At 61.6% G+C, this 12,399-nt stretch overlaps 1 protein-coding gene across 1 annotated transcript; it reads right to left on the bottom strand.

Annotated features, from left to right (window-relative positions):
• Positions 1 to 526: 526 nt before the first annotated feature.
• On the bottom strand, positions 527 to 10,934 carry LOC309891628 (histone lysine demethylase PHF8-like; the record flags this gene model as incomplete). Its single annotated transcript, XM_082785974.1, has 10 exons — positions 10,808 to 10,934; positions 10,207 to 10,292; positions 9,532 to 9,646; positions 8,298 to 8,458; positions 8,000 to 8,141; positions 6,212 to 6,398; positions 4,491 to 4,653; positions 3,169 to 3,256; positions 1,981 to 2,087; positions 527 to 630 (listed from the first exon to the last, which is right to left on the bottom strand). Coding segments are annotated over exons 1-10 (1,251 nt in total), but the record flags the coding sequence as incomplete, so codon positions are not given.
• Positions 10,935 to 12,399: the final 1,465 nt, after the last annotated feature.

Here is a 12,399-nt window from a genome sequence, read left to right as displayed (position 1 = left end):
CAAAAAAATTGAAGAGCCCCCCCCAGCCTCCCTAATCCCCCCTCCAGGGCCCCCAAATCCCCCAATAAGCCCCCAAATCCCCCCAGAACCTCCCCAAATCCCCCCCAAAATTTCTGGGGACCCCCCCCAAATTTTCTGGGGACCCCCCCAAAATTTCTGGGACCCCCCCCCCAAAAAATCAGCCCCCCCAAACCCCCCCAACCCTCCCTAATCCCCCCTCCAGGGCCCCCAAATCCCCCAATAAGCCCCCAAATCCCCCCAGAACCCCCCCAAATCGCCCCCAAATTTTCTGGGGACCCCTCCAAAATTTCTGGGGACCCCCCAAATTTTCTGGGACCCCCCCCCAAAAATTGAAGACCCCCCCCCACCCTCCCTAACGCCCCCCCAGGGCCCCCAAATCCCCCAATAAGCCCCCAAATCCCCCCAGAACCCCCCCCAAATCACCCCCAAAATTTCTGGGGACCCCCCCAAATTTTCTGGGGACCCCCCAAATTTTCTGGGGACCCCCCCCCAAAAAAATTAGGGCCCCCCCCCTCACCTCTCGGCGGGTCCATGCTCGGAAGGCGGCCGTCAGCGCCTTGGCCCCCTGCACCAGGTAGGCGGCGGGGGGGCGCCGGTTCTCCCGCAGCCCTGGGGGGGGGGCACGGTGGTGGGGACCCCCCCAGAGACCCCCAAATGGGGCTGGGACCCCCCCGGACCCCCAAATAGGGCTGGGGACCCCCAGGATCCCCCCCCCAAATTGTTCTGGGACCCCAAAAGCCCCCCCCAAGGAGTGGTCTAGGACCCCCAGAACGCCCCCCCAGGATACCCCAAAATAGGGCTTGGAGCCCCTCGGGACCCCCCCAGGAAGGGGCTGGGACCCCCAAGACCCCCCCGGGACCCCCCCAAAAATGGACTAGGACCCCCCAGGACCCCCCCCAAATTATCCTGAGACCCCAAATCCCCCCCAAGGACTGGTCTGGGACCCCCAGATGCCCCCAAACAGGGCTGAGACCCACCCCAAGACCCCCCAAAACCCCCCCAGGATCCCCCAAAACCCCCCCAGGATGGGGCTGGGACCCCCAAGAGCCCCCCCAAATTATTCTGGGACTCCAAATCCCCCCCAAACACTGGTCTAGGATCCCCAGATGCCCCAAAACAGGGCTGAGACCCACCCCAAGACCCCCCAAAACCCCCCCAGGAGGGGGCTGGGACCCCCCAGGAATAGACCAGGACCCCCAAGACCCCCCCCAAATTATCCTGGGACCCCAAATCCCCCCCAAGCACTGGTCTAGGACCCCCAGAACCCCTAGAACAGGGCTGAGACCAGCCCCCAGGACCCCAAAACCCCCCCAGGATCCCCCAAACCCCCCCCAGGGCCCCCCAGGAGGGGGCTGGGACCCCCCAGGAATAGACCAGGACCCCCAAGAGCCCCCCCAAATTATCCTGAGACCCCAATTCCCCCCCAAGGACTAGTATGGGACCCCCAGAACCCCCCCAGATCTCCCAGAACAGGGCTGAGACCCGCCCCCAAGACCCCCAAAACCCCCCCAAGATCCCCCAAAACCCCCCCCAGGACCCCCCAGGAGGGGGCTGGGACCCTCCAGGAATAGACCGGGACCCCCAAGAGCCCCCCCAAATTATCCTGGGACTCCAAATCCCTCCCCAAGGACTGGTCTAGGACCCCCAGAACCCCTAGAACAGGGCTGAGACCAGCCCCCAGGACCCCAAAACCCCCCCAGAATCCCCCAAAACCCCCCCAGGACCCCCCAAAACCCCCCCAGGACGGGGCTGGGACCCCCAAGAGCCCCCCCCAAATTATTCTGGGACCCCAAATCCCCCCCAAGCACTGGTCTAGGACCCCCAGATGCCCCAAAACAGGGCTGAGACCCACCCCAAGACCCCCCAAACCCCCCCAGAATCCCCCAAAACCCCCCCAGGACCCCCCAAACCCCCCCCAGAAGGGGGCTGGGACCCCCCCGGGACCCCCCCCGGACCCACCTCGGAAGGTGTCCAGCAGGTGCCTCCCCACGTACCAGCAGATGGTCTCGAAGTTGGGGAAGGTGCCCAGCTCCGCCGTGCTCAGGCGCCGCTCGATCTCGTACGCCCTGCGCCCCACAGCACCCCATAACACCCCAAAACGCCCCAAAACACCCCAAAATACCCCAAAACACCCCACAGAGCCCTAAAACGCCCCACCTAAACACCCCGTGCCCCCCAAGTGCTCCGCAGCCCCCCCAAAGCAGCCTGCAGGCGCTCAGAGCTGTGCCATGACCCCATAAAAAACAACCCCAAAACAGCTCCAAATCACCCCAAATCACCCCAAATTCACCCCCAAATCCACTCCGATCACCTAAAGTACCCAAAGCCCCCCCCCCAGGTACCCATAGTACCCCTAACGCCCCCAAACCCACCCCAAAACTCCCCCTTACCCCCATATTCCCCACTAAACAACCCATTAAGCCCCCAATCCCACCCCATAACCCTCAAAACCACCCCAAAACCACCCCATAACACCCCACAGCCCCCCAAATCACCCCATTACCCCCCAACCCCACCCCATAACCCTCAAAACCACCCCAAAACCACCCCATAACACCCCACAGCCCCCCAAATCACCCCATTACCCCCCCAACCCCACCCCATAACCCTCCAGACCACCCCATAACCCTCAAAACCACCCCAAAACCACCCCATAACACCCCGCAGCCCCCCCAAATCACCCCAGGGGTTGCTCAGGGTCCCCCCAAACACACCCCAAAACACCTCATTACCCCATATCGGCCCCAAAAACACCCCCTTACCCCCCCCAACCCCACCCCATAACCCTCAAAACCACCCCATAACCCCTCAAGCCACCCCAAAACCACCCCATAACACCCCGCAGCCCCCCCAAATCACCCCATTACCCCCCCAACCCCACCCCATAGCCCTCAAAACCACCCCATAACCCCTCAATTCACCCCAAAACACCCCCAACCTGCCCCGCAGCCCCCCCAAATCACCCCATTACCCCCCCAACCCCACCCCATAACCCTCAAAACCACCCCAAAACCACCCCATAACACCCCCAACCTGCCCCGCAGCCCCCCAAATCACCCCAGGGGTTGCTCAGGGCCCCCCCCCAAACCCACCCCACGGGTACCCGGGACCCCCCAAGCCCCCCCCCCCCATAAGCCCCCCACCCACTTGAGCTGCATGGCGATGTTGAGGCTGTGCAGGAAGTTGCCCCCAAAAGCCAAGCAGTCGACAGGGGTCAGCACGGCGTGGATCCAACCTGGGGGGGGGGCACAACAGCTCGGGGACCCCCCCCCCAAAAAAAAACCCCACACACCCCACAAGAGCCCCCAAGGACCCCCAAAATGGTGGAGGACACAGAAGACCCCCTGCCAGGAGGCCCTAAATGGGGCTGGGACCCCCAAGACCCCCCCCCAGGAAGGGGATGGGACCCCCAAAGCCCCCCCCGAATGGGGCTGGGACCCCAAATCCCCCCCCAAGGACTGCTCTAGGACCCCTATAACCGCCCCAGGACCCCCGAAAACAGGGCTGGGACCCCCCCAGAAGGGAGCTAGGACCCCCAAGATCCCCCAGAACCTCCCCAGGAGGGGGCTAAGACCCCCAAGGCCTCCCCAGGAGGGGACTGGGACCCCCAAAGCCCCCCCCAGATAGGGCTGGGACCCCAAATCCCCCCCAAGGACTGCTCTAGGACCCCTATAACCCCCCCAGGACCCCCAAAAACAGCACCGGGACCCCCCCAGGAGTGGGCTAAGACCCCCAAGCCCCCCCAGAACCTCCCCAGGAGGGGGCTAGGACCCCCAAAGTCTCCCCAGGAGGGGACTGGGACCCCCAAAGCCCCCCCCCAGATGGGTCTGGGACCCCAAATCCCCCCCAGGGACCGCTCTAGGACCCCTATAACCCCCCCCAGGACCCCCGAAAACAGCAACGGGACCCCCCCAGGAGTGGGCTAAGACCCCCAAGCCCCCCCAGAACCTCCCCGGGGGGGGGTTGGGACCCCCAAAGCCCCCCCCAAATGGGGCTGGGACCCCAAATCCCCCTCAAGGACCGCTCTAGGACCCCTATAACCCCCCCAGGACCCCCGAAAACAGCACCGGGACCCCCCCAAAAGGGAGCTAGGACCCCCAAGCCCCCCCAGAACCTCCCCAGGAGGGGACTGGGACCCCCAAAGCCCCCCGCAGATGGGGCTGGGACCCCAAATCCCCCCCAAGGACTGCTCTAGGACCTCTATAACCCCCCCAGGACCCCTGAAAACAGCACCGGGACCCCCCCAAAAGGGAGCTAGGACCCCCAAGCCCCCCCAGGACCTCCCCAGGAGGGGCCCAGTGCCCCCCCAGGACCCCTGAGGAATGGGCTAGGACCCCCAAAGCCCCCCCTGGAGGGGACTGGGACCCCAAATCCCCCCCAAAGACCGCTCTAGGACCCCTATAACCCCCCCAGGACCCCCAAAAACAGCACCGGGACCCCCCCAAAAGGGAGCTGAGCCCCCCCCTTACCTGTGGGGATGAAGAGGGTCTGGCCCTGGCGGAGGGGGCAGCGGTAGCAGCGATCCACCTGGTCCCCGAAAAAAAGCTGCCCCTGGTTTCGGGAGCTGCTCCAGGCCTCGAACAGCCCCAGGTTGGCGGCCGTGGGGCGAGCCAGGTAGAAAATCTTCTCGCCCTGTTATGGGGCAGCCCCAAATCCACCCCATAAACCCCCAAAACTCTCCTAACTACCATATAGACCCCCCAAACCACCCCAAATCCCCCCCAAACCACCCCAAACCCACCCCATAGACCCCCAAAACCACCCTAACCCCAGGTAGAAAATCTTCTCGCCCTGTTATGGGGCAGCCCCAAATCCACCCCATAAACCCCCAAAGCTCTCCTAACCACCATATAGACCCCCTAAACCACCCCAAATCCATCCCATAGACCCCCAGAACCACCCTAACCCCTCCCAAACCAAACGCACCCCATAGACCCCCAAAACCACCCCAAACCCCCTCCAGACCACCCCAAATCCACCCCAAACCCACACCATAGACTCCCAGAACCACCCTAACCCCTTCCAAACCACTCCAAACCCACCCATAGCCCCTCATAACCACCCCAAATCCCCCCAAACCACCCCAAATCCACCCCAAATCCCCCCCAAACCACCCCAAACCCACCCCATAGACCCCCATAACCACCCCAAATCCCCCCCACAGACCCCATAACTCTCATAACCACCCCATGCCCCCTTGAAATCTACCCCATAGGCCCCTTAACCACCCCAAACCATCCCAAATCCCCCCCAAACCACCCCAAACCCACCCCATAGACCCCCAAAACCACCCCAAACCCACCCCAAATCCCCTCCAGACCACCCCAAATCCACCCCAAACCACCCCAAACCCACACCATAGACCCCCAGAACCACCCTAACCCCTCCCAAACCACTCCAAACCCACCCCATAGCCCCCCAGAACCACCCCAAACTACCCCAAACCACCCCAAACCCACCCCAAATCCCCCCCAAACCACCCCAAACCCACCCCATAGACCCCCATAACCACCCCAAATCCCCCCCACAGACCCCATAACTCTCATAACCACCCCATGCCCCCTTGAAATCTACCCCATAGGCCCCTTAACCACCCCAAACCATCCCAAATCCCCCCCAAACCACCCCAAACCCACCCCATAGACCCCCAAAACCACCCCAAACCCACCCCAAATCCCTCCCAAACCACCCCAAAACCACCCTAACCCCTCCCAAATCCCCCCAAACCACCCCAAACCCACCCCATAGACCCCCCAAACCACCCCAAACCACCCCAAATCCCTCCCAAACCACCCCAAAACCACCCTAACCCCTCCCAAACCACTCCAAGCCACCCCAAACCCACCCCATAGACCCCCAAACACCCCCCCAAACCCACCCCACAGACCCCAGAACCACCCTATCCCCTCCCAAACCACTCCAAACCCACCCCATAGCCCCCCATAACCACCCCAAATCCCCCCCAAAACCACCCCAAATCCCCCCCAAAACCACCCTAACCACTCCAAACCCACCCCAAATCCCCCCAGACCACCCCAAATCCCCCCCAGACCACCCTAACCCACCCCATAGCCCCTCATAACCACCCCAAATCCCCCCCAAACCACCCCAAACCCCCCCCAAACCACCCCCAACCACCCCAAAAACGCCCCAAATCCCCCCAAACCACCCCAAATCCCCCCCCCCATACCCTCAGGACGTGGCACCACGCCGAGGCCCCCCCCCGGTCGACGTGGAAGTCGGTGAAGCTGTCGCGGGCTCCCAGCAGGCAGAATTTCTGTAGGCTCGGCCGCTCCCGCGCCGACTCCCCCGGCCACAGGTTCTCCACCCAGGACAGCTTGCGCACGATGCGGGGGGTCTCCACCACGTTCGACAGCCTGGGGGGGGCCAGAAATTATGGGGTGGGGTCCCCCTTTAGCAGGGGGGGCCCATACGGTGCGGGGGAGGCAAGGGGTTGGGTGGAGAGGGGCGTAGGAGTTATGGGGTTTTGGGTAGGGGGAAGGTTTTGGTGGGGACGTGGGGATGGGGGGCCACCACGGTTGGGGAGGGGAAGGGGGGTCCCCATGGGGTGTCCCATGGGTGAGGGGGGTCAGGAGGACCCCAAGGGAGCCAAAAAAGATAACCGTGACCTCTTGGTTGTCTTGGTCTTGGCTATTTTGGTCGTCTTAGACCCCAAAGAAGCCATGGTGATAACCATGACCAGGAGGACCCCAAGGAGGTCATGGAGATAACCATGACCCGGAGGACCCCAAAAAATATAGATAACCATGACCTTGAAAAACCCAACGAAGCCATGGAGATAACCATGACCCTGAGGACCCCAAAAAAAACAATATAGATAACCATGACCTGGAGAACCCCAACGAAGCCATGGAGATAACCACGACCTCGAGGAACCCAACAAAACCATGGAGATAACCATGACCAGGAGAACCCCAAAGAAGCCGTGGAAATAACCACGACCTTGAAAAAAACAACAAAACCATAAAGATAACCATGACCAGGAGGACCCCAACAAAGCCATGGAGATAACCATGACCAGGGGAACCCCAAAGAAGCCACAGAAATAACCACGACCTTGTGGAACCCAACGAAGCCACAGAGATAACCATGACCTGGAGAACCCCAATGAAGCCGTGGAGATAACCATGACCAGAAGGACCCCAATGAAACCAGGAAGATAACCATGACCAGAAGAACTCCAATAAACCAACAGAGATAACCATGACCAGGAGAACCCCAACAAAGCCATGTAGATAATCATAACCCGGAGGACCCCAAGGAAGCCACAGAGATAACCATGACCCGGAAAACCCCAAAGAAGCCATGGAGATAACCACAACCTTGAAAAACCCAACGAAGCCACGGAGATAACCATGACCATGAGGACCCCAATAAAGCCATGGAGATAACCATGACCAGGAGAACCTCAACGAAGCCACGGAGATAACCATGACCAGGAGAACCTCAACGAAGCCACGGAGATAACCATGACCATGAGGACCCCAATAAACCACTAGAGATAACCATGACCAGCAGAACCCCAACGAAGCCATGGAGATAACCACAACCTCAAGGAACCCAACAAAACCATGGAGATAGCCATGACCCAGAAGACCCCAACGAAGCCACACAGATAAACCATGACCCCAACAAAGCCATAGAGATAACCACGACCTCGAGGAACCCAAAAAAAACACGGAGATAACCATGACCAGGAGAAACCCAAGAAAACCACGGAGATAACCATGACCTGGAGAACCCCAAGGAAGCCATGGAGATAACCACGACCTTGAGAAATCCAACGAAACCATGGAGATAACCATGACCATGAACCCAACGAAGCCATGGAGATAACCACGACCTCGAGGAACCCAAAAAAAACACAGAGATAACCACGACCAGGAGAAACCCAACCAGGAAGCCCCCCAAGAATGACCACGACCACCAGGAGGCCCCGGGGGCTTTTTCCCCTCACCGCGTGTCGGAGAACTCCAGCCCGGTGACGTTGAGGACGCGGTCCCGACGGGTGCCGCAGAAGTAGGTGACGAAGTCGCCCAGCTTCATCTTCAGCGGCACCTGGCGCCCCACGTCCATCACCTCGATCTCCTTCTCCGCTCCTGGCCCACGAAAAATGGGTCAGAAAAGGTTTTTTTTTTGTTGGTTTTTTTTGGTTTTGTTTTTTTTTGTGTTTTTTTTTTCCTGGTTTTTTTTTTTTTGGTTTTTTTTTGTTTTTTTTTTTTGAAGGGAGGGGAGACGCCGACCCCAAAGCTCACCCACGTAGTGCTCGACGTCACGGGCGGAGAAGGTGGGGGGGGGCAAGGTCATGCCCAGCCCCTCCTTGCGGGCCACCAGGATGGGGACGCTGAAGGTCTTCTCCTCCAGGTACTCCACCGTCAGCTGCGCCCCGCTGGGCTTCAGCAGCACCTCGTCGGCACTGGGGGGGGAAAAAAGAGAAGTGAGGGGGGTCCTCGTGGGTTCTATGGATGCTATAGGGTCTGGGTAGGATCTCCGGAGCGTGGGGCTTCTTGAGGTGCCCTATGGGACCCTGTGGAACTTGTAATGAAGATCCTATAGGGTTCCAGGAGATCCTACAGGAGATACGGGGTCTCCAGAGGTTCTTCAGGCTCTATAGGGGTCCATAGGGCCCCCCCGGGAGGCACAGAACCCCTATAGAACCCCAGGAGGTTCTATGGGACCTACAGAATCCCCACAGAACCTCAAGACACTCCACAGAACCCCAATGAGCCCTACAGGAGCCACGAAGCCCCAAGAGATCCTATAGCCTCTATAGAGACCCGTAGAGCCCCAAAAGATCCTACAGGCCTTATATAAAACCCCAGAGCCTCGAGAGATCGTATAACCTCTATATAGCTCCATAGGGCCTCAAGAGATCCTATAGGATTTAGAGAGAACTACAGAGCCTCAAGAGATCCTATAGCCACCATAGAAACCCCGAAAGTCCCTAAGAGATCCTACAACCCCTATAGAGACCCATAGAGCCCAAGAGATCCTATAGCCTCCATAGAGACCCATAGAGTCCCAAGACATCCTACAGCCCCTATAGAGGCCCATAGACCCTCAAGAGATCCTATAGCTTCTGTAGAAATCCATGGAGCTCTTAAAGAGTCCCAATAAATCCTATAATCTCTATCAAAATGTACAGAGACCCTATAGAGCCTCACGAGGCTATGGAGCCCCTATACAACCCCGGTGGGACTCCTACGCTGCCCCCTAAGATCCTATAGCTCCTATATCACCCTAAAACGGCACCACAGCCCCCCCACAAGGCCCATACACCTCCCAAAGACCACCCGGCCCCTATAGCACCCATAGGGGACGGAAGACAACAACCCCACACCACCCCAGGGAGGGAGCCACCCCCTATAGGACCCGACCCCGCACCCATACAGTGCCCATACGCCGCCATATAGCGGCTCCAGCACCCCGCAGGGCCCTATAGGACCCCCTATAGGCCCTATAGGGCCGGGCGCTATAGGTGCCACTCACCTGGGGAAGGTGCGGCCCCGCAGCTCCCGCACGAACTGGGCGCTGCCGGTGCGCACGGGGCGGCCCGCGTCCACCTCCACCGGCGCCGGTTTTGGGGGGGCCCGGCGACGCTTCACTATAGGGTGAGGACGTATGGACCGGTCCGGGGCACGTATAGACCCGTGCCGGGCACGTACAGAGCCCTACGGGGCCCGTACGGACCCATAAAGGGCCAGGAAGCGTGGCCCCACAAGGCCCAGCCCTATATGGACCACACCAACCTGCCCCAGTCCCATATGGCCCCATACAGCCCAACCCCGGTCCTATATGGCCCTATATGGACCAGAAGAACCTCCTGGTCCCATATGGCCCCCATAATGCTTATGAGGGAGGGGAAACAACCCTATAAACCCCACCACCGGCCCTATACAGCCCAAACCCAGCCCTACACAGCCCAACCCCAGCCCTATATGGCCCAGCCGCACCCCATATAGGGGAACCACCCCTATACGACCCCCTCCCGCCCCCATACCACCCCAGTCCCATAAAATCCTCACCCCACACAAGCCCACAGGGGCTGCCCCCAGCCCCCTACAGCCCCGTAGGGCCCCCGAGGGGGCGACCGGCCCCGTATGGCCCCGCAGGCCGGGCGTCCCCTATATCCCCTATAGGTCCCATAGGCCCCATAGCACTCACTGACGGAGGGCCCCCGCAGGACGGCGCACTGGGGGCAGTGGTAGAGGTCGATCTCAGCCGCCGCCTCCTCCTCCACCCCCACGCAGCTGCGGGGACAGCGTCACCAGTGCCTCCCAGTACAGACCAGTACAGCCCAGTACCCCCCACGCGCGCTCCCAGCCCCTCCCAGTTGCCCCCAGTAGCACAGGAGCTCGGATTCCTCCAAGACGCCCAGCCCTCCCAATTACCCCAGTGCCCCCCAGCGTCTCCCAGTCCCTCCCAATATCTCCCAGTTCCTCCCAGTCCCCTGCTCCCCCACTCTCCCATACCTCCCAATCCCTCCCAGTACCCTCCAGTCCCTTCCCAGTGGCTTAAGTGCCCCTTATTTTCCCTCCCAGTATATCCCAGATCCCTCCCAGCGGCTTCCAGTCCCCCCAGTCCTTTCCCAGTCGGTCCCAGTCCCTTCCCAGTTGGTCCCAGTCCCCCTCAAATCCCCTCCCAGTCCCTCCCAGTCCATCCCAGTCCCCTCCTCACGTCTCCCAGCGCCTCCCAGTCCCTTCCTACACCTCCCAGCGCCCCTCCTTTCCCCTCCCAGTCCATCCCAGTGCCTCCCAGTGCCCACCTGCCATGGAACCAGTCCTGGCAGCCGTCGCACTCGATCATGAAGCGGGTGACATCGTAGGGCAGGCGGCACAGGCAGTACACGGGCACCGAGGCCATGGCCGCCCCTATAGACCCCTATAGGCCCCCCCCAGACCCCCTCCCAGCCCGGGACATCGATGGAGCCTCCTATAGACACCCCCCCCAATCCCCTCCCCCCCCCTCTCCCTATGGAAAACCCCTTTAGCGGGGGCTCGCGTGGGTTTTCTATAGGGGATCCCCCACTCTATAGGGCCCCCATAGGGGACCAGTGTCCCCTGCTCTATAGGGAGGGGGGCAGCTGAGGCTGTGGGACCCAGACAAACCCCTCAGGAGGACCCCTCCCCTCGGATCTATAGGGCCCTGCGCCCCCCTAGAGGGTCTATAGGGACTTGGGGCACCCCTAAATAATCTATAGGGTGCTGCGAGCCCCCCAAAAGAGCCTGTGGGGTCCCTCTTGCTCTATAGGACCCCCACACCCCCCGTATGCAGCCTATAGGACCCCAAGGCCTCCCCTAAAGCCTCTTTGGGGTCTCCCCGGCTCTACACAACCCCCCACAACCCCTATAGGGCCCGGGGACCCCCTGGAGGGGCTGCGGGGGCTCCTCGCCCTATAGGGCCCCGGCCCTCCCCCCGCGGCCTACAGGGCCCCCGTCGAGGCCTAGAAGGCCCCGAGCCGCCCTTAAAGGACCTATAGGGCCCCGCGCCCCCCTTTGGGGATCTATAGGGCCCGGGACCCCCCCCCACAAAACCCTACAGGGCCCTGCCCCCCCCCCCCCCCCACGGCCTACAGGCCCCGAGCTCCCCGCGAGGCCTGCGCGCGCCCCCCGCCGCCCCGCTAGGCCTCAGGCCCGGCCGCCCGCCCCCGGGCTCGCTTCTCGCCGCCTCGCCGCCGTCCCCGCCGCCCCCGCCGCCGCTCCGGCCGCCGTCCCGGCCTCGCCGCCTTCTCCGCCGCTGCCGCCGCCGGCTCCGGCCTCCCAGTAAAGTTTATTCAAACGCGGAACGGGAAGGAGGAGGCGGGGCCGCGCCGCCATTTTGGGCCGCCCGCGCCGCCATCTTGGGGAGGGCGCGGCGCCATCTTGGGAAGGGCAAAGGAGGGCGCCCGCCGGGCCTGGGCGCCGCCATCTTGGGAGTGGCGGCGCGGCGCCGCCGCCATCTTGGGAGCGGCGCGGCAACCGGGTCCTAGCGCCCGCCCCCCACACGGCCTTGTCCGGATGCGCCTTTATTTTTTTTTTTTTCCTTTTTTTTTTCATTTTTTAACAATTCTTCCCCAAAAGAAAAGTCAACGCGGGGCTCCTCCACACCCCCCCCGAACCCGAACTCGCGGGATTTCTCCCCAAAAAACCTCGCCGGGGTGGTGGGAGGGGTGTGAAATGAGGTAGATGGGTGGAAGAAAATGCGAGGAAATGACCCCAAAAATGCCGGGGGGAGCGCCCAGTTATCCCAGTACGGACCAGTAAAGGGGGTGGGGCGACCAGTAACACCAGTCCAGACCAATAAATGGGATCCCAGCCTCAAACCCGCACCCCCGTGGACTGGGGGGGGACAGAGTGGGTTTTGGGGTGAAAACCGTCA

Source organism: Aythya marila, assembly GCF_965140915.1.
Source record: "Aythya marila genome assembly, contig: HAP1_HAP1_SCAFFOLD_1159, whole genome shotgun sequence".
Classification (NCBI taxonomy): Eukaryota; Metazoa; Chordata; class Aves; order Anseriformes; family Anatidae; genus Aythya; species Aythya marila.
Note: the sequence above shows the minus strand (reverse complement) of the source record. Positions and strands in the feature narration are given on the sequence as shown.